This window comes from Denticeps clupeoides, chromosome 18 (genome assembly GCF_900700375.1).
Source record: "Denticeps clupeoides chromosome 18, fDenClu1.1, whole genome shotgun sequence".
NCBI lineage: Eukaryota > Metazoa > Chordata > Actinopteri > Clupeiformes > Denticipitidae > Denticeps > Denticeps clupeoides.
The window spans coordinates 13953571-13974772 of NC_041724.1; the positions used below are offsets into that span (position 1 = coordinate 13953571).

General features: G+C 43.8%; 1 protein-coding gene and 1 long non-coding RNA gene across 3 annotated transcripts in view; one reads left to right on the top strand and one right to left on the bottom strand.

The window, feature by feature from the left end:
* Window positions 1-17541, top strand: part of LOC114767754 (uncharacterized) — a 61512-nt gene extending 43971 nt beyond the window's left edge. Inside the window, exons 4-5 of the mRNA XM_028959448.1 lie at window positions 11412-11539; window positions 17027-17541. Coding sequence (XP_028815281.1) covers window positions 11412-11539; window positions 17027-17232 — 334 coding nt within the window. The 3' untranslated portion in view covers window positions 17233-17541. The remainder of the gene's footprint in view (window positions 1-11411; window positions 11540-17026) is intronic.
* A 754-nt stretch (window positions 17542-18295) lies between these two features.
* Window positions 18296-20345, bottom strand: LOC114767757 (uncharacterized). Of its 2 annotated transcripts, none has more exons than XR_003742976.1 (3): window positions 20114-20345; window positions 19572-19686; window positions 18296-19427 (listed from the first exon to the last, which is right to left on the bottom strand). It is a non-coding gene; the product is annotated as an uncharacterized LOC114767757 (long non-coding RNA). The 2 variants fall into 2 exon arrangements; XR_003742977.1 differs by lacking the exon at window positions 20114-20345 and adding an exon at window positions 19812-19906.
* Window positions 20346-21202: the final 857 nt, after the last annotated feature.

A 21202-nucleotide genomic window follows, 5' to 3' on the forward strand; every position in this document is an offset into this window, starting at 1 on the left:
ATGTCGGTGAGAACATCTGCCAGCTGGTCTGCACATTCTCTGAGCATATTCCAGGGATGTGGTCTGGTCCAGCAGCCTGTCGTGAGTTAACTCTGGAAAGTGGTTAGACACAGCACCTGATCACTGGGAGGAGACTTGGATTTCCCTGCGTTCACATTGTTCTGTGTGTCGAGTCATTCAGCGCATCTGGTTGGGAAGGGGTCACTGTCACAGGCGGAGGTTTTCGTCCTGTAGTTTGTGACGGCCTGGATAGCCCTGCCACATGCGCCGTGTCTCCGCTGGCCTGGAAGTGGCTGTGAATTTTCTGCCCGTGTGAACACTTAGCTGCTCTAATGGCTCAAGACAGTTAGGCCCTCGCTGTTCTCAGGGCCACCTTGTTACCCTTTCTGAATTCGGAGTCTCAAGCTTCGAGCAGTTCAGAAGACCCCCAAGAACCCTGCAAAAATCGGTGCAGGGGTGAAGAGGAGGACGAAGTACATGCTGTTTGTTTCCTAGAAGCCCTTGGATTGGATTACACAGTATACATTACACCCACAGTATAGATGACATTCTACCTTACAGCGCCAAGTAGTTGTTGTCTCTTACGAGCTTCTTGTGTCTCAAATGGAAAGAAAAGTCCACCTCACATACTTCATTTCAAAGGCGAGCAGCTTATTCACAGATTGCACTTCCTTTTTTTTTTCAAGTTTCCATTGTCACCATGCACACTTTGGCTCTTGTCCCAGGGATGGTCAGTAGCTTCAGGCAGCCTCATGATACTGAACTGGTTATGGGAACGTAACCCTGCCCTGCAGCTGGTTCTGCAGGAGTGTGTTTGTGGTTTGTAAAGTGTCTGTCCAGAACCGTGGGTCTGTTAACAGTCTGTAAGTTTTTTCTTTGCTCCTAGACCATAGTAGTAGGGTGGTAGTAGCTTTAGTACTTAAGACACTTGCCTATGAACCAGAAGACCAAAGAGTCACAGGCTCAAACCCCACTCACTACTTTTATGTCCCAGAGCAAGACACCTAGCACTTAACCCTGACATTTAATCCCAGGGGGACTGTCTCTGTAACTAATGATGGTAAATTTCACAAAATGTCCAGTCTTGTTCCAAGTTTAAGCAGCCTTCACTGGCTACAGCCGAAAGGATCAGTGAGCCTGAACGGCCGTTGGTGAACACACAGCCTGCATTTCATGGCCTGTGGGGATTTTGTCAGCGTCTGACTCCACAAGGACTCAATCTTGGCTTTCTCTCAGCTATGTCTGTGTTGAGAGGTGGAAAATGTTGCTGCAACGCTTCTCCGGGGTTCTGTCAAAACCTGTGGTAGGCAACATATCAGAGTCACTGACCGGTATTTATGCGCGGCAGATAAAGTCTGGCTACAGATAACTCAACGGCTGTTGTTGTTGTTGTTGTAAACAAACTTCTAGATATTTTTTTCACAATCTATATTTGTTTCCATTTTCATGTCATTTTTTAAATCATTTTATTGTCGATTGTTACACCAAACTTCCTGTTTTCTGGAAACGCGAGACTTGGAAAGAGTCCTGCAGGTCATGAATTTACGTCACTCCGTTCAGTCTGCTTTGAAGACACAGCCAGACCTCAGGAAAACCCCTCAAAATGAAGAGCACTGGCAGTCTGGCCAGTCGTGACCTTAGCTGATTAATCTGTATGGTCATTGCACTGACACAGAATTTAACAAAAACCCATGTTTATCCATCTATCAAATACTGCAAAAAAATGCTTAAAATGTCTGTTACTGTGACTAGTTCATCGAGCTTAAGATGAGCTCATCTGCAGAAAGCATGAAGTTAAAGATGACAGATTTCTTTCAGTACAAAATGATCCTGATTTTGATTCTGCTAGATTCTTGAGCCATCTTGCTGGCGACGCCCTTTTGAGACCCATCCTCAGATCTTCAGTGAAGCACAGGTGGGGCACTGGCAAGGCCTTCAGCTTGCGCATCATGAGGTACTCCATAGTAGACCATAAAGTGAATGTGTTTCATATCATCAGCTTTGTAGTAGGACCCCTCCTGGTGTCTGATGTTCACCTCTAGATTTTCTTGGAAAGTTCTCTAATTCCCTGACTGCAGCACAAGGCCAAATCGTGATCGATCCACCTTCACCTTAATAGTTGGAGAGGATTACATTTCCACTAAAACTTCATTAGTAAAAAGTTACTATGCACATTGTAACTGAAATGAAGACCATATTTGTATGTTTCTTCACAGTAGAACAGAAACCACAGCTAGTTATGCTAGTAAACGTTGGCTAGTAATCTTCCTGAAGATCTTAAGCAGTTGACTGTTATAGCAATCTACTCAGCCGTTCTTTCAGGAAGTTATCTTGGTCTCGCAGACCTCCACTTGACTGCTACGTTCCTGTTAAATGCCAATTTTTCACATTATGAAGTTGCATTGTGATGCTTTGAGTTGCTCTCCTGCTTTGTGAGCATCGATTTTTTCCAGAGTTGCTCAGAAGGACATGTGGCTGTTGGAGTCAGAGGAAGTATGCAGCTTCACCTGGAAGTTCTTAACAATGATCGTGTAGCTCAATAATCTAATTAAAGGTCCCCTGACATGAAAATGTATATTTTTTGCTTTTATTTCGTTGGGGTCTTAGTGGTACCCTAACACTGTATCTGAAGTCTATTTCTGAAATTCAGCCTTGGTGCAGAATTACAGCCACTTTGTGCCGGTCCCACAATGAGATTACCCCAGAACGCGTCCTTTCGGTGTCTGTAGCTTTAAATGCTAATGAGGAGGAGAGAGGCGGGACAAGGTAGAGAGCGGCCTATATAAATTACATCATCAGCACCACTCACCAAACACAATGCTTAGTGCAGACAGAAAGTTGTGTCTGCGTTTTTCCCGAAAAGAATAAAATCAACCCATTGGTTCTTCACAGTCTCGCATGATAGAACTAAAAAAAATACGTTTGTGCTCATTTTTACATCCAATTACCAAGCAACTGCAAATTCTCTCGGGGGAAATAACATGAGAAACGGGAGGTAAACTTTCCGCTAATGACGACATAAGGAGACAAATTCCAGATCTAACCGTCTGAGCTGTTGTTCTTTACACCTATCGTAATTTCGAGCCTAGACAGTCTAGAGGAACTCATATTAATGTTAAATAATCTCACAAAGGGAATTTTTTATGATAGGGGCCCTTTAAGGTAAAAGTTACCTGAGAACTCACCTGTCTTGCGGTGCACAAAATATTGTATGATATATTCTCCGTTTACATTAGAAAGTCCAAAAAATAAACTTGCACATAAATGTCTATCTGATAAGCCCATGAAAGCTGATGACTTCTAAATCACTTTTTAGGTGAAGAAAGAACTACTGTGCCGCTTCATAAAGCAGCGTGGCCAGACTGCCAAAGGCCCTTTTGTTTTCTGTGGAACTGGCTGACCACCTCCTGACTTGTCTGCGGAGTTGGACACCACAGGTCACTTTGATCAGCTGTTGCTCTAATTGAGAGGTGCCCAATTTATGTAGGTCACGACCCCATGCATGCGAGAAGGTCAAACTCTAAGTGCAGCTGTTTGTTTTTCACTCAGCATGCAGCTCATCCATTTCAAACACAACCCAGCCGATTTGAGGCAAAATGGGATTGGGCAGATTTATTATTAAATTCTAACAAAAAAAAAAAAAAAACAGATGTTTTCTAGAATTAGAAATACATAATTGACAAATGTTTTTTTATAATTTGAACAATTCTGAAGACAGAATACACATTGATGTCTTTTATTTATTAAAATAATTCCTCTTAACAGATGAGAGTGCTTGCTTGCATGCTGTTTGTAGGATTGACTCTAGCATGGCATGCCACAGTCAAGCCCATCTCAGTGATGACAAACAATTAACACATTAGCATATCTGTCTTGGCCATTTTTCAAAAGGTTTCATTCAAAAACACAACCGGGTTACTTAGTAATTACATTTGACATAAATCACACGGTGGAGGATGCCCAGGAGCCGTATGAAACAATGGCACTGTCAGCCTGGCTGAGCTCCATTGATCTTGATGTTTTTTGTGATGCTGACAGGTTAAACAGAGGGCATAGCTTCCCTTCGCGCCCCGTCTCTGAGTTATGAAGAACGCGCGCCGCACATGTGCAGCAACGTCGCCGCCAGAGCCGCGGCTGCTTTGAAGCGGCCCGAGCGAGCAGCTGTCAGGATGCAGTGCGTCCCTCGACCTTCACCATCCGACCCTGATTCGTTTCTGCTCAGGTTGCTGCTAAGACCTTCCTTGTGGACAGAAATTGCTTCAGAAGCAAGACTAAACGCATGTAGCATGTCTAAACAAGTCTAGTGGGTAAGACGGTCACCTATGAACCAGAAGACCACAAAGTCCCGGGTTCAAACCACACTTACTACCATGAGTGTCTCTAGGGGGACTGTCCCTGCAACTGCTGATTGTAAGTTGCTCTGGATAAGGGTGTCTGATAAATGCCATACATAACTATAAGACAGCCTCCTCACCACACACACAAGAAAAAACTACTGAAAATCCACCACTGTTGGTGTAATGAGCTGCTTAGCTTCATGGTTATCTGCAGTATAATTGGCCTGTAGGAGGTACGCGGCAAATAGCCTCGTTATAGTAACATTTTATTACCCCAGATTACACAAACAGAGGATGGAGGCTATAAGCACCCAAGTAGGTGGCAAATGAAAGACCAGATGAATGCGGGTACTGGGACCTGCTATTAAAAGCACCCCTTTGATCATAGTGGTGCATTGACAGCCTATTAGTCTAAACGACAGTGGTCTTATTACTTTACTACATTCAGTGGTGCTTTGCATTACAAAGTCTTCACTCAGATTGGCAAAACAGCTTCTGTCAACAAGCCATTGGACACCTGATCACTCAGGGACTGGTCTGAAAAACACACACACACACACACACACACACTCATGCGATATATTCTAAACACAGAAGAGGTCATATATTATTGCATTGTTCCAATTCAAAAAGAATTAATTACATTATTTCTGCTTGGCACCTTACATCAGACTCATTTCACTGGTTTAACGCTGTCTGTCGTCTTTGCTGTCCCCATGTTTTGTTTTCCTTTAATGTTATTCTTGCACTGCCTCCGTCCCATATTGGCACTTTATCTAGTCTGGTTTGTCTATGTCACACATGTACACTTTATGTCAGTAGACAACTTTTTTTAAATGTTACACGTAGCACCTGGTTCTGGGAAAATGTTGTTTCGGTCTAACTTGTATGTAGCACTCACTTGTACTTTGATGAAGAACCAAAGGGTCTTCCACAGCTGAGTGGAAGTTGTTTGGTAAGTTCAAGAATGATCTAACGGGTGGTAGTATCCTATGAACCAGAACTCTCAGAATCAAACCACACCTTCTACCATTGTATCCCTGAGCAGCACGCTTAACCCTGAAGCTCTCCAGGAGGACTGTCCTTGTAACTACTGATTGTAAGTCGGTAGTAAGTCTGATAAATTGCGTAAATAAATCTGATAAATTCCGTAAATGGCAATGTAAATGCAGGAACCACCATGTCTGCCATGAACTGGGATCAGTAACACTGTCTTCAGGACCCCCTCAAAGTCATTCAAGATCACCTCAAATCAGCGTGTTGGTGGTTCAAACAGGACAATGATCCCAAACACATGACAAACAAATAAACATCAAGCTTATGAAATGGCCTTAGCACCTATTGAATAATTATGGTTAAAAGATGACTATAGAATATTCCAAAGATTGCTCCCAAACCACTAAGTTCACCATGACGTTCATGTCCATGATCATCAGTGCATCTAAATCCTGGGGCTGTGGTGGCCTAGCGGTTAAGGAAGCGGTCCTATAATCAGAAAGTTGCCGCTTCAAATCCAGTTCCGCCAAGGTGCCACTGAGCAAAGCGCCGTCCCCACACACTGCCTGTCATGGCTGCCCACTGCTCACCAAGGGTGATGGTTAAAATCACTTCACTTTCTTTCTCAGCTTTGTTACTGGTGTAGCTGTGTGCAGCTGTAACTTGTGCGAGCTGCTTTACTGCTGATTCAGGAAATCCTGTGCAGAGCTCACAACCGGCCCCGTGTCCCCAGCTGCCCCGAGAAACCTTCATATCTTCCGCCGGGCCGGAGTGTTTTCTGCCACTCCTGCGTTGCCGGGTTACCGTCTCCGCGGCAGCCGAGCGTGCGCGTGTGTAAACAGTGAGGAGAGGAAGCAGCGGCGCAGGAAGTGGCGGTGACGCAGGCGGTGGGGTGAGGACCAGCCTCTCGTGTTTCACACGCTCGCTCCCTACATGCAGGCATCATAACATGTCAGAACCTCTGGTCCCGCCGTCTGGTCCCTTACAGAACGTTCCGTTTGGTGCGCATGCTGTACAGGGGTAGTGGTGGCCTAGCGATTAAGGAAGCGGCCCTGTAATCAGAAGGTTGCCGGTTCGATTCCCGATCCGCCAAGGTGCCACTGAGGTGCCACTGAGCAAAGCACCGTCCCCACACACTGCTCCCCGGGCGCCTGTCATGGCTGCCCACTGCTCACTCAGGGTGATGGGTTAAATGCAGAGGGCAAATTTCACTGTGTGCACCGTATGCTGTGCTGCTGTGACAATCACTTGTCCATGTGGACAAGATGGACCACATGGCCTTCGGTGTGTTTCTCTTCAGGGCTCGACTCCTCCCTCTCACAGCTACTGGAGACACCTCGTCACACATTGGCTGCCGCGGATCTCATGCCACCGCCGCGCCACGCCCGCTGCAGCACGGTCATGGAAAGCCACCACCTGGATCAACATTATTGTTGTTGCTCATCTTAGCTGGTACTTCAGAACCTCTGTTTTATACGCCTCGGTGAAGGTTTCCGACGTGGCCGCCCTGGGTCCCACGGTGGGTCTGATGCGACGTTTGCAGAAACACGGTGGTTTGAATTCACTGTGTCTGGTCGGGCTGTGAGCAGAAGAACGTGGAAAAAGGCCCAAAACACGGCGCGTCATTGCCGCACACTCCTCCGTGGCTAATCTGAGAGCGTTACATCACCACCCGCCCCGCCCAGTCGCGGGGCAGCTGTCTGGGCAAATTCATTCATTTTTCATACGGCCTCATAATCACCTCATTCAAGATGCATGTGGGCGGGGCTCTGGGGGAGGAACATTAAAAAGTAAACAGTCGCGGCGCTGTTCGCGCCCATCACCTGACACTTCTGACATATTAAGGGCTGGGCAAACAACAAACTCCATCTTCAGTAGAAGCAAGTCACACGCGCCTGTTATGTGAGACGGTTTTTGGAAAGTCCCCCCGTCTCCCCCCGCCGTTTGTTTTTGGCTTATCAGCGGGGACCTGAAACCGAAAGTCGTCCCGGTGATAAGTGGGGCCGGAGGCTGTCCGGGCCCGTCTCCCGTCCTCTGGAGCAGGGCGTGATGTGGTGAACCTTGTGCTGGTGACGCAGCGCTGCGGTCTCTAAGGAAAACAGAACGAAAACACCCGAAATAATGCGGCCTTCACACGAGGCGCTGCTGAGGGATCCCCCTGTAGCCGACGTGGAAAGAGCCACGTGCTTTTCCCGTCCCACGGCTCTCGAAACGCCCGTTATTCCCGCTGTGCCACATATTCCATGAGGAAGACAGATATTTATATCATGTGGAGCTAATTTAGACTTTCCAGCGCAGCAATCGTGGAACATTGAGGTAACGCTTGACGTCCTTTTTTTACCACGATTACTACTACGACTACTACGCTACTCCCCTGAAAACCCATAAAATTGCTAAGACATTAAAAATAGAAGTTGCTAATTCATATTGCTATGCCAACACACCAAAATTAGCAGGCAAAATCTGAATTTACCTTTAGGTATATGCTAGTTTGGCTTATTTTTCAACTAATGTAGATTTCATATGCCTCGCTATTGGTATTATTAAAGATTAGATAGATAAAGAGGATTTTCTTTGGCAGCCATCAGTCTAGGCCTACGCTTTGAGGAAATACTCGATTTAGACCATCCGTCAGGAGTTTCACCACACCTTCTCTAAGAAGACCGTGGAGGCGGCGATGGAAGCTATTTTGAAGAATCTAAAACGGGAAACTTATTTAGTCTGTCATCATCAGCAGCGGCTTCACGAGCTGTTCATTAACATGAGTAACTCATTCAGGACAGTTGGAGGACCAGCCACTTTGGCTGTCATCAGAGCAAAAGTTCACTTCTTTGAAATATATGTGATTGTCTAAATAAAATCGCATTTGTTATTTTGCGATTGTGAGTATGTAGAGACAAGATTGGATTTTGGGATTTCTTTACAGCGTTGTTTCCAGTGTCAGAACATACTGTAATTTTTTAAAACTTAATTTTCTTGTTTCAAGGACACGTGTAATGTCACATGGTGAAAACGTAGCCTGACAATAGGTCAGGGGCACTCATGTTACCCAGCAGATAAATCAGCCTTCATTACTTTAACCAATTAGCGTCCGTCCCGGACGGCACAGCAAGTCAAAATGATCCCGCCTATAAATAGAACGAATTGAGGTCTGCTGAGGCCACAGACACCAGGGTGTTTACTACTGATGGATGGTCCGTGTCCTGAGGATCACCGCAACAAATCAGGGACCTCCTTATGGTAGCATGTCTATCAACCAGCATGGACGCCCTTATCTAGAGTGACCTACAATCTGTAGTTACAGGGACAGTCCCACTTGAGCCACTCAGGGTTAATTGTCTTGCTCAGGGACACAATGGTAGTAAGTGGGGTTTGAACCAGGGTTCTACCCCACTAGGTGACCTGTCACCTGTTCCCATCTGTTCACATCTGGGTGTGTTTTACCACAGCCTGATACAACCATTCTCCGTAGAGGTCATATATATATACACACACACACACACACACACACACACACACACACGCACATTGAAGACCACAGAGCTTTAAATAGAATTATTGAACGCAGAACTGCTAAATTTGTTGAAGGGAGTCCTGCCAGGAGATTTTCTGGTTCACATGTGGTAATAATACCGCATACAGAGCTCTTTAAGATCTGAGCAAATCTTTAACACTGGGAAAAAAAAAAAACGTTTTGCCGCAGCAGCATTCAAGCAGTACCCTGCATAATAAGGGTATGAGCGATAAACATATTTTTCTTAGGTGAAATTAAAATGAGTCTTCTGGTGTGGTCTGCAATTTCACAGTTTAACAGCTTATTTTGTCTATGTTCAGCCACCACTGGAATTTGGATAATTATGTTCTCACTGTATTACCATCACACACAACGATTCCTGCACACTCGCATGTCTTCACTCTGCCCGTCTCTAGGCACCGGCCAGCCAACTAAATGAATAAAAGTCAATTTAGCAGCAGAACATGCACCGCAGTGACTGAGGATTGGGATCAGTTACACCAGTGAGTGCGTTTGATCTGGTCGACTCAAACCACATCTGACATCTTTCACAACACCTAAAACTTTCATGGCTCCATTAAAATTCGGCTGCATATTTCACGGCAGTTTTGTTCATGAGTGAACATTTTTCATGATGCCATATTACAAAACAAAGATATTTGAGTTCAGATTAAGATTGATTTTGTTTGATTTGACCGTGTCTTTTATGATTCGTTACGTGTTATCTTTAAAGAAATATCAATCTGTATGTAATTTTTGGAAAATTTGTATTTCTATTTAATTCTATAAAATAATATATTAAATATGTTTTAAAAGCTGAAGACTTCATGATCATTTGAGACATCTAATAATTTGAGTCATCACATGTGAGGATGACATTTTCAGACGCACGAATCATGTCATTGAGCATGGTTTCTTGTGCTCCAAATTATGTCACACACATAGACCGCAGGATTATTTTTAAAAGATGCCACGGTGCACTGTTTTTACACTCATGAGTAGTATACATGACAGAAACACAAAATCCATCTCACTGCTGACTAAGACTAAGGCGGATTTCATTGTCTTTATCATAACTTTCAGTCACATAGTAGAAGAAAATTTTCATTTCATAGAAGAAATTGATTTCATACATATGTTTAGCTGAGCACCCTTTAAGCCCATTTTGTGATTAATTAATTAAATTACGTATTCCGTATGTTTTTCCAAAGCTGTGTTTAACAGTCAAAATGAAAAAAGAAAATTAAACACAAATATACCTAAAATGGCATTGAAGGCGAATCCAGAAAATTACTTTATTTTGCAAGACTGCAAAAACAAATTTTTTGTGTCCACAGACATTTTAAAATAGAACGCATTTTTACTCCATAGCATCACTTAATTGAAGCACTCATTTTGCAACTATGTTTTGTCACTTGGGTTTTGTGCAACTATGTAATGGACATCCAGCTACTGTCTTCTTGGACTTTTCACTTTATTCTATAATGGGAAGTGACAGAGCAAACAGGGAGAGACCACGTAACAACGCAACTAAAGGAAAAGTCCCCAAAGGAAAAGTGCTGCAGTCAGCTTTCACATGTGTGAGCTGAACAGGAAGCCTCATAAAAACCAGTCCCTGAGTCAATGGAGCTTGGAAAAAAAAGCTGGGAAAGTGGTGTGGGCGGGGCTTGCTGGCACCTCAGCTTCAGAGTAGGTCAGAAGCTTTGGCGAAAAGGAAAGCAACCGCCTCAGCTATCTTTGGCAGCACTTTTGCTCCAGATGCAAGTTCAGAGTACGGTCACTGGCGCGCGCCCAGCCAAAGGACTGCGGCAAGATATGAGCCAAGCCGAGCAGCAGAGCCAGTGGGACACACACTTAAGTGATCTTAAAGCCCTGCACGTCTTACCCATCGATCAGTCTGGACCACTGTCTGAAATTTAAACGCTCCTAATTTCAAAAATGCACTTGAAAAGTGGATATTTTGGATATTTTTCACAGTTTTAGCACAATGACATTCTACCCACCCATGTTAAATAATAAATCACTCCAAGTGGAATATGTTTGTTTGTTTTTATCAGCCCAGATTGCGTAAGTGAACGCAAAAGTTTATTCATTTCGCAGATGAATTTGGGATCAGTTGCCATGTGTTTTTGCCAGGAGAGCGAATTTGTTCATTTATGATGGTCATTATGCAACAAATGTACCGCAGCGCAGAGCACTTTTTTTTAAAAAAAATCTTCTGGCCAATCAATCCACAATCCTTACACTTGAACTGTCAGGAGTGCACACACACACACACACACACACACACACACACACTCAATTCTACCTTCTTAACATGTTGGAAAAGATGAGACTTTTCCACTAATGTGGTTGCTGAGTCAGCACAGTGGAAGGGCCCTTCTTTTTAATGGGACAGCTGAGTGAGGGGAACAGCACATTCTGTGGTCCCTCCCATCCTGGCCCACTGTCCCCTGTCGGAGCAAAGAAAACGTCACTAATGGACGTCAGTACATATTACTACTAGAAGTTAGCGGCTCCCGTGGTCTAAACTGTATTTTCCCTTTTACATGGTGAACCTCCAGCTCTGGAGAATACACAAGGGGAGTTCTGAAGGAGGTCCAGCAGGCTACCAGCTTGGAAGGCAGGTGGAGAAGGAGTTGTGATCTTTGGCCTGCAGTCTACAGACGGTTCAGTAGTGGAACTTCCCATGGTGAATAGTCTTCAATTCCCACAGTTAAACTTTTCATTCTTCAATATTAACACTTTTTTGCAGGTTTGTTTAAAGTCGGTCACCGTGAGGTTATGCATGATGATGCTGTGCCACACGTGGGTCATTAACAAAACTCAAGCAGCGATCACCATCTGAAGACAGGATGAAAAAAAACAGATGAGTCCTACTGAAGAATAAAAACTCCAACTCTATCACGTTTACTGGCCATCGTGGTTGATAGATTCAGAAATACAGTTACAATAAGGACCCAAAAATTGAACTATATATTGAAGTGGGAAAGATTACCAATGAGAAGAAAGTTGCTCTGAACGACTGGTTCTTCCAGTTCCTTATCTTAGTTACGGCGGCTCAGTCAAACTCTTAAAGGCAACAGTAAGCATGCATCTATTAACTCTGTACACTAACATTGTGAAAAGAAAATAAGAAAAATTTCCATAGAAAGTTTGGGTACAGTGATATTTAGCAAAAATTTCAATGGAAAAACTATTGTATGTTTGTATGGAGAACAAAAAACTCAACATTTTTCTTCATTTCACAATTTGTTTTATGAACATTACAAAAACATTGCTTTGTTGGCTGGGTTACACCCTAAAATTGAACCAAATGGCAATAACAGTGCATTTATTTAGACAGTAGGGGAGTCAAACCATCAAATGCCAAACAGCGCTAAGTACAACATCAATACAACAGGAGGAACACAACACAACACACATACACCGGTGGGAGAGAACACCACAGCTGGCAACAGAACAGAATATCTAACAATTTAACTTCCCGTCTGCCTGTACGAGGACGTCACAGGGTGGCGGAGCGGAGTCAGCTATCAGAAAGCCCCTCCCCTCAATCAGCTTGAAATAGAAATACACACACACACACACATACACACACACAGCAGAAATGAACATACAAATAACACAAATCACTATGGCCCTAGATCTAAGGACGTAACATTATGCACAGGACACGTACTAGACAGACACAACACAGAGCAGTGTCGTAGATCTATGCTCTCAAATGTTGAATCAAAACTGTCTTGCGACAAACAGTCACACGTCACCTTAATAAAAAGAGTCTTGTCATAAAGAACAGAGCCCAGCAGAGCTTCAAGATAAAGCCCTTCAACTTGGGATGAGGGGGAAGTGCCTTAGGAATTTTTTGTTTTTCCCATAAGTCTGTGCCAGAACTGGACAGAGAAACGAGTGGTCGTCAATCTGAGTTTCCCTACAATCAAATCTATATGGACGCAAGAAATGTGCTTCACCAGTCAACCAGATTAACTAGAATTCCACCAACAGGCATCAGCATAGAACAAGCTGAAATAATATATGTCTTTTGGGAGAGTAAAAATAATCATAACTAATTCATGATGGAAAGTAAAACATCACAGAACCAAATTAATGTATAAAAATATACATTTATAATTATAAATGCAGCAAATTAGTACCTGTCACAAACCAATAAGAATCAACAACATACAGGAATCTGCTTGGGGAAAAGAAGTGAGGAATGGGGAAAGGAAAGTTTCACTCACACGGGGAACACACCCACACTCACACTGTGTGAACTCGCACACACACACACACACACACACACACACTCCACCTACACGTAACAGATACTCCAGAGTCACACCCACTCCGACAAGACGTGTGACAGCCCACTGACTAGACTCGTTACAAATGTACCCCAAACTCCACTACATACTCGCACTCATTCTCATGCATGTTTAAGCTGCTGCCATAGGGAAAAAAAAAAAAAGAATTATTATTATCAACAGCTTTATTTATTTCATTAAATGATATATGCGCATTGCCCCTTGCGGCCATGACGTTGGAGCTTCACGAAAGGGTTGTCTACGAAAGGCAGTATAATTTCGTCCGAGCTCTGGGAGTGAAGCAGACTGCCACAACCCAGGCCCGGTTGGCACCGTAGCGTGCACGAGGAGGGACACGAGAACAAACAGGGGCCTTTAATATACATAAGCATGAGGGATGCGGCACACAAGGGCAGAGTGAATACAGTCAGGTAAAGTGACAGCAGGTGAGGAGAGCTACACGCTGGGCTACATGGGTCAGGGAGGTGGGGATGTCACCACTCGGTTTGTGTTTATTTATTCAAATCCCACTTACTACCATTGTGTCCCTGAGCAAGACACTTATCCCTGAGTTGCTCCAGGGACACTTTCCTTGACCCTGTAACTACTCGTTTTGGATAAGGGCGACTGATAAATGCTGTAAATGTAAATCTAGACCTGTTGGAACGAGCAAAATTGCCATTAACCTGAACTGGTACATAGAAATGGAAGAATGGGTTTACAGAATTAACAAATAAAATGCTCATGCACTTTCTCTGTGTTTTGGACACAAATGCCAAAATTCTCCCAGCGTGCAATACAGCATAAGCGTCGTTGAAACGTATTGTGATTATTATTGTGTGCTTGTAAGCGGTGGCCTACGTGACGATCACCCATCAGCCTGTAGCCTGCAGGTCAGGACTTTGGCAGCCGCTCTTGTTTACACTAGCGAGTGAGAACACAGATAGGCTTCACATGTTACTCCGCCATCATGAATCCTGCGCAAACAGTTTAGAAGATCGATCGGGCGCATACACTTTAACCTCAATATTGTGCGCGCGATTATTTCTGTGCAATGATTTTTCTCCAGTGTAACAATATCGCGTGCAACATAAGCAATTCATTGGACCATGAGACACCGGCGCATCAATGTTTACTTCATTTCCTTTTAAGGAACTCCTCAGCCAGCCGCCCAGACACAATAAGTGCAGCGTCATAGTGACCGAAGGATCCGGAATTAGCCCTGAAGAAGGAATTTCTCGTTGGGCGCGCTGTTGATCTTTCTTCACTGTACGTGCTGGCTGGCGTTATCGCGGGTTCAACGTGTGACAACGCTGTGGTTGCCCAGCAACCATGCACACGTAAATAAATAAACCTCTTACGCCTTGTGGCTCCTTATGTGATTTTTTTTTTTTTTTCGAAAGTGCAAAGATCACACTGTGTTTTAAGTACAGTAAACAGCAACCACGAGAACCTATTTACAGAACGCTGCCCAATATGGTCTGGTGTCTGAAAAAAAAAAAATATATATATCCGTCCGGGGGGGTCTTTTAATCGCTGCTCTGATGGCACACCCAGGCCGTGCCTCTCCCTAATGGACAACCCGCTGGCATGCTACTATGAGATAACATTAGCATTTAAAAATAGACACGGTGATTATTTATTTGCTGCAACACACAGTATAGCTTTTCCTCCGCGCTGATGCGAGGCGCCACAGAATCACTGACCAAGAAGCATTAAATCAGCCATAACATTAAGACCACAGATTTCCTGGTGGGAATAGTGGTTCCTGGCGACATCAGGTAGCATGTTAACAGTTTTGTTACTTGTGTGACGGCATAACTACGCATGAAACACCCAATTCTCACCTGGGGGCAGAAACTCTTCTGATGTTCAGACCTCATTGAGGTAATCGTGAAGTCATATGAAGCAACTCTGATGATTTCTCACTGCACATGCCACAAATCTGTTCAAAAGACACGCACACTGTAAAAAGTTCTATTCCATTCCGTTGCATAACACAGAATGTCATCCACGTACAGTCTGTACATAACTTCGACCTGAGGTCGAAGATGTACCTTGTGGCCGCTGAACGTAAACACTGACGGTGAACCAAAAAGCATATGAGCAAGACCACATGACCACGTGATCTGGAGAGACGGAATGAGATGCAGGTCAGAAAATATGTGTAATTGTATTCTGTTGTGTAACCTACATGCTCGCTGGTATCAAGGAGACACGTGAACATTTGCTTCTTGAAGTTTATGTGGAAAAATGGTCAAATGTAAATCTACTTTTAACTTGTGACTATAACAATGAGCAAATTGTGATGCTAGGCAGCAGATCTTGTGGGCTGTTCCTGTTAAGCAAGGGCAAGCAGTTACAAAAAGGTGTTCCAGGAAGGAACATTGATGGACCACATAGGCCGTAAAGGTTACACTGCAGCACACAGAGGTAAAAAAAAATGTTTAAAACATTTTCAAGCTTTTGAGTTTGGATTCGGGATTTGTGCATGTGGAGGTTGGATGCTCTTCTCATACTCCCATTGGTCTGGGTTCTTTAGGGTTTTATGCATGAGCATTAGGTGGATGGATTGGTGACTCTAAATTGCCAATAGGTGTGTGTGTGTGTGTGTGTGTGTGAGAGTGAATGGTGTGTTTTGTCCTTTAGTGGGCTTGCTTCTCGCCCTTGTGCCCGGAGTCCTGGTATGGGGGCTGGAAGCCGTAACCTGGATCTGGATTCAGTGCTCATGTATAGCAGTATACTTACTGCTATATTTACTCCATAGCCTGCATGGGTATGGAATAATTTCTATACTAAGCTATACGCATATGATTCATTCTGTTAAATTGTTAACTGTTTAAATTGTAAATTTGTACATATATACAGATACATATTTATGTTATTTTTTGTGATGCTTTTACCTTCTGCTTCTGTCCAGTGAAATTTCCCACTTGTGGGACTAATAAAGGTTTATCTTATCTTATCTTTTCTTAAACATTACACATATTCAAGCAGGTAATTTTATATTCTTTTTGAGACGATCTTGTAGAACAGGGTGAATTTCACTGTGTTCACCTTGCATAACTACGCGTGTGACAAACAAAGAATCTTGGTTCTTGAAAAACGCAGGCATGTGCTCAGCAAGCAAACACCCAATTCTGACCCGGGGGCAGAAACTCTTCTGATGTTCAGACATCACTGAGGTAATCACATGAAGCAACGCTGATGATTTCTCACTGCACATGACACTAATCTGTTCAAAACACACACACACACACACACACACACACTCTAAATGTTCTGTTGGGCAGCATAATATTCCATTGCATAACGCGGAATGTCATAGTCGACACACACCTTAGACCTGAGGTCAAAGATGCACCATGTGCCACTGAACATAAACACTGATGGTGACAAAAGCATTTCAGCAAGGCCACGTGTGATCTGTGGGGACGTAATAAGATGCAGGTCGGAGAAAAGGTGTCATGTAATCTGTTGTGTAACCTACATGCTCGCTGATATCAGGATGAGGCCGCAGGTCCTTAGGTCAAGGCAATGGGAGAGTAGCCGGTTGCTGACACCGCCCCTAGTGGGGGTTAACTGCAATGACAGGCCAACATCATGGGTCTTGAATTTCACTCAAAAAGGATTATAATTTATGGTTGACAGCTGTGGGTGAAAAAAAAAAACATTTCAATAAAAACTTGGAATATTCCATGAGAGAAAGTACTCTTAGCCAGTTATCATCGTTATGTGCGCTGGTTCGACAGGAAGCCGTGTTTAACACCCCGCCCTTCCACTTCCTGGCACAGGGCAGATGATCCACAGATGATTGGACCCCAGTGGTCTTATAGCTCTATCATGTAGAGTTTTATGCGCTTTTATTTCAGAACGCTCCAGAGAAAATCCCAGCACGCCCAGACAAATGTTAATCCACGTGCTGGGTCAGAGGTGGCAGAGGAAGGGACGGAAGGAGGTGAAACCCATGCTCCACACCCCCTGCTGTCTGGAAGAGCTCTGCTGGGGATGTTGTCACTCTTCCTGCCCGTTCTGCCTGGAAAGCCCGGGGCACATGTGGAGGGGTGTGTGCTTTTAATGGACTCACACTCAAACACATTCACCCCCAAATATTAAAATATTAATATGTTATGTAATATGTTATTGAACATTTTGTGTTATTTAGCCACCACAAAAGTTGAATCTGTCGGTTGCTGAGCAAAATCTAATGTACTGCAGCAAACACTTACATTTGAGCTTTTCTGATATTTTCTGGTGATATGATGTGAATGAGCACTGTCTCGTCCACTGATTAAAAAGCACCATTGTGCACCATTGTGGGATTAAACACAGGGAATATAAATTGTACACTACAAATCTATTAAAACAATAACCCAAATCTTAAGCACATTCAGCTGCTTTTGTGCTTTTATGATTTTTTGGACTGGGGGACATGTGCACACATGCACACACACGTTTCTAAAACCCTCTGCCAACACCAAGCCCACCCCCATCCCACCTCTCAACAGGGTCCGGCAACCCCTCTCCACCACCGAGCCTCGGCCCCTAATTACCCCCCAACCGCAGGATTAGGTCTGGTGGCCAGGCATCAAGTGCTTCGTGTCTGGAACAAACTGGTCATCCATTCACAAATGACCTCTGACTGTGCACTCAGGGACACTTCACTGTACCCCCGTCCCAAAACACTGACTAGACCTGAGAGAGGGTGACGTGCTGGTGGGGTGGAGCAAAGCCAAAAACTTTATTCATATGCACAACACATTTCCAGCTTTCTTTTTTTTAACGTACACTCACTCACTCACTCACTCACTTTCCTTAGTCCAGTTTAGACCAGTCATGGCTGCCACATTTCATCCCGGGACCCTGCACACACGCCCAGGATGGGGTGCCAGCCCACTGGATTTTCTACGGGATGTAAAAACCCTTCACCTTAATAAATAATTATACTCCAGCTGTCAGTCATGCATTTAACACGCCTCAGGCTTCTGAGCATACCAACATAGGCACACAATTCCAGCATTCTTGACACACACTTTCCCTTTAAATACATTCTGAACATATACTGGAAACATATACAGTACCAGTTAAAAATTTGGATGGCCCTACCCTGTGCTGGATAAGAAAGTGAGGTATGTTTGATGAATCTGTTTTTTTACCTTCATGGCCGCTTTGTTCACTATTGTCATCATCAAAATCCGCTTCATGAGATGCTCATTAACATGAGCGAATGATAAGAAAGTGTTCAGCATAAATCATCAGGACAGTTGTCTTGTTTAAGGATAAATAACAAGTATTGTGAAAATCACAGCAATACATCCCTGCTTTGGAGAGACTCAAAAGTGTCTTGCCTTGTTTGCAATTTTTTGGGTTTATTATATAACCTCATGTGTCTTCGGTTTTGTTCTATAATGTCAAAAATGCATGATCACCAAAAACACAGATACCCCCTACAGTCAAATTTGTCCACGGCAACGTAAAAAAAAAACGATTGTAATAGGTTGGCTGGTCTTCTGGTTCATGGGCAGACATCATCATAATATTCAGGTAACATTAGACCACCAGGGACCCTGTCGGCCTGTATATTAAGATTGACCTGAAGGTATGGTCCCAAGGTCCCAAAATAGCCACTAATGAAGGGGTTTAATTTCCATTGTCAGGCCCTTCAGCTCTTTTCAAAATGTATTCGCGCTGCCTGCCGTGATTATTCAGATTGAGACGGGGGTGAAAAATGAGCTGGATTTGGTGCTTGAGAGGCCTACAAGCAGCCCTGTCTGTGCACCCACTGTGAGCGGCAGGTGCTGCCCCGCGGCAAATGTTCCTTCGGTTACTGTGCGCAATGTTACCGCTCCCGGTCTGGGGGTGGTGTGTTACATAAGAGTCCAGACAGGTGAGCTTAAAAACACATCAGAGCGAGAGAGTAATTAAGCTCAGCGTTCGCTATTCCTCACATGTAAGGCCTGCAGCCAGAGGCGGCATTCCGAACAGGAGTTGGGACCGGGGGGGGGCGGAGCGCGTGCTGCATTAAAACAGAGTGACACCGCACAGCAAACGCGTCTCACTGTCGCGGCCTCGGGACTTCTAATAACGCTTCAGCGGTGTGAAGTTGTCAGGACTCGTCAGACGTTGAGCCAGACTTCCGGGCAGCAGACGATTAGAAGGGACCTGGCAGTCTTTTCACCTCGGTGTGTCTAATGATGCTGCAATGGAGCCAGAAGCATCCCTTCCCCGCCCTGGAACAGTTCTGTCTTTTCGAAGGAAGTCTCCTAAATTCAGCTTGGAAAAAAAAAAAAAAAAAGGATTTCACTGCCACTGCCATCGGGGACAAAAATTAAAAATAAAAAAATAAACAAACAAACAAACAAACAAACAAATAAATAAATAAATACATACATAAATAAAAGTGACTTAGATCCTTACATTTGCCGTACGTTTGTCTTTTTTTCAACTCATCGTCTTCACCTTCAATATACCCCCACTGTCAGGCACCACCGTAATAAAGTAAATCATGGTTCACACGTCTGACTGGAGTAAACTGAAATATTTTACAACAACACAACAGATAAGACCAGATGCAAGATTCATGTGTCTGACTTTAGAATGTTAATGTTATTCGGACTAAACCTTAAAAAAAAAAAAAAGAGTCTGAGAAGGCCTTACTAAAACATAAATCACCAGTAAGCAACCGATTACTAATAAACAAAGTGCTGTGCGCATGGACGGCTTCCCCATTTAGAACCGGAGCAAGAATAGACGGCATCGGACTAAAGAAAAGCAGACAGCCCGCCGTGGTGACAGACCAAGCAGGTATCTGCCGAGCACCAATAATAGTTCCGCCGCTTTTAAACCCCCCCTGCGAAAAAGCAGAAGTTGGTCACATGGTTCTTCGTGCTTGTTGCTGTTCCCATCACACCCAATACATGACTGGGCGGCCAAACATTTTGAGTTAACTTTGTGCTCACCGCAGCTTCCTCTTTTTCTTCCGCGCATGGCGTTGATGTCCCACCGTCAACTCAAGAGTGACATTGCTTCCTGTTTGTATCTGTTTGGCATGATCAGAGGATTGAAACACAGGAAAACATCTCACGTGCTTAATTAGATCACCTCTCAGCTTCAATTGTGGATAATTTGGCAGAAATTTGCAATTTGATCAGATTCATTCGGTACAGTTTTAAACCTGCTACTGATGCTGTGAATGACTCCATCATTTTAAAATATTAGAACAAGCTGGTGAGTCTTATGAAATTAAATCAATCAAGAAACACTTTATGAATAATGCATGAGGACAATTCAACCAGGAACAGACCAGGCAGGGTTTTGCTTTGAAGTGGCTGGTGTGCCAGGCCCAATGTTCACGGTGCTTTCCCTGTGGCATCCCTCCAACTATGACATGGATATAGAGGTCACCTGATTGGAAGTCATCTTATTGGAATGGGTGTTTATGGGAAAAAGATGATTATGGTTAAATGGTTCATGATTATAATAATCTTTTCCCATAAACACCCATTCCAACAAACTATTTCGCAAACTATTCAACCTGTTTTTTTTAAACTTTGTGACACGTAATTGTCTCCTGGCTTTGACTCATGAGTATTTATGAAAAAAATTCCAAATTGGGACCCTGCTGTGAACAGTCAAATCCCAGCATTAGTTCAGTTTACCTTCTCGGAAGTCCACTTGCACCATAAACCAAACCAAAGCTGCCGCCTGCCGTGTCTTTATTCATCATAAGGCACCGGAGCTAATTATGGGATTTAGCCTGTGTTGTGTTTTGGGACACATCTCATACATCATTCTTGTTTTCCCAGAAATCCACCGGATTCATTTAACTAAGGTGCATTTGAACAATGGCTGGGACTTACCCGGATGCTGCAGAACATCATAGGCTCAAGAGCACCCTCTACAGGCTGGAACCTGATACTGGTTCTTAAGTCATCAGTAAATTAGAAAAGTTCTTATTTTTCATTTTAAATAAATGACCAAGACTCATGAACCAAGTTAGACTTAAAAATGTTGTCAAATACATATTTTCTGATTCATGAGGTTCTTAA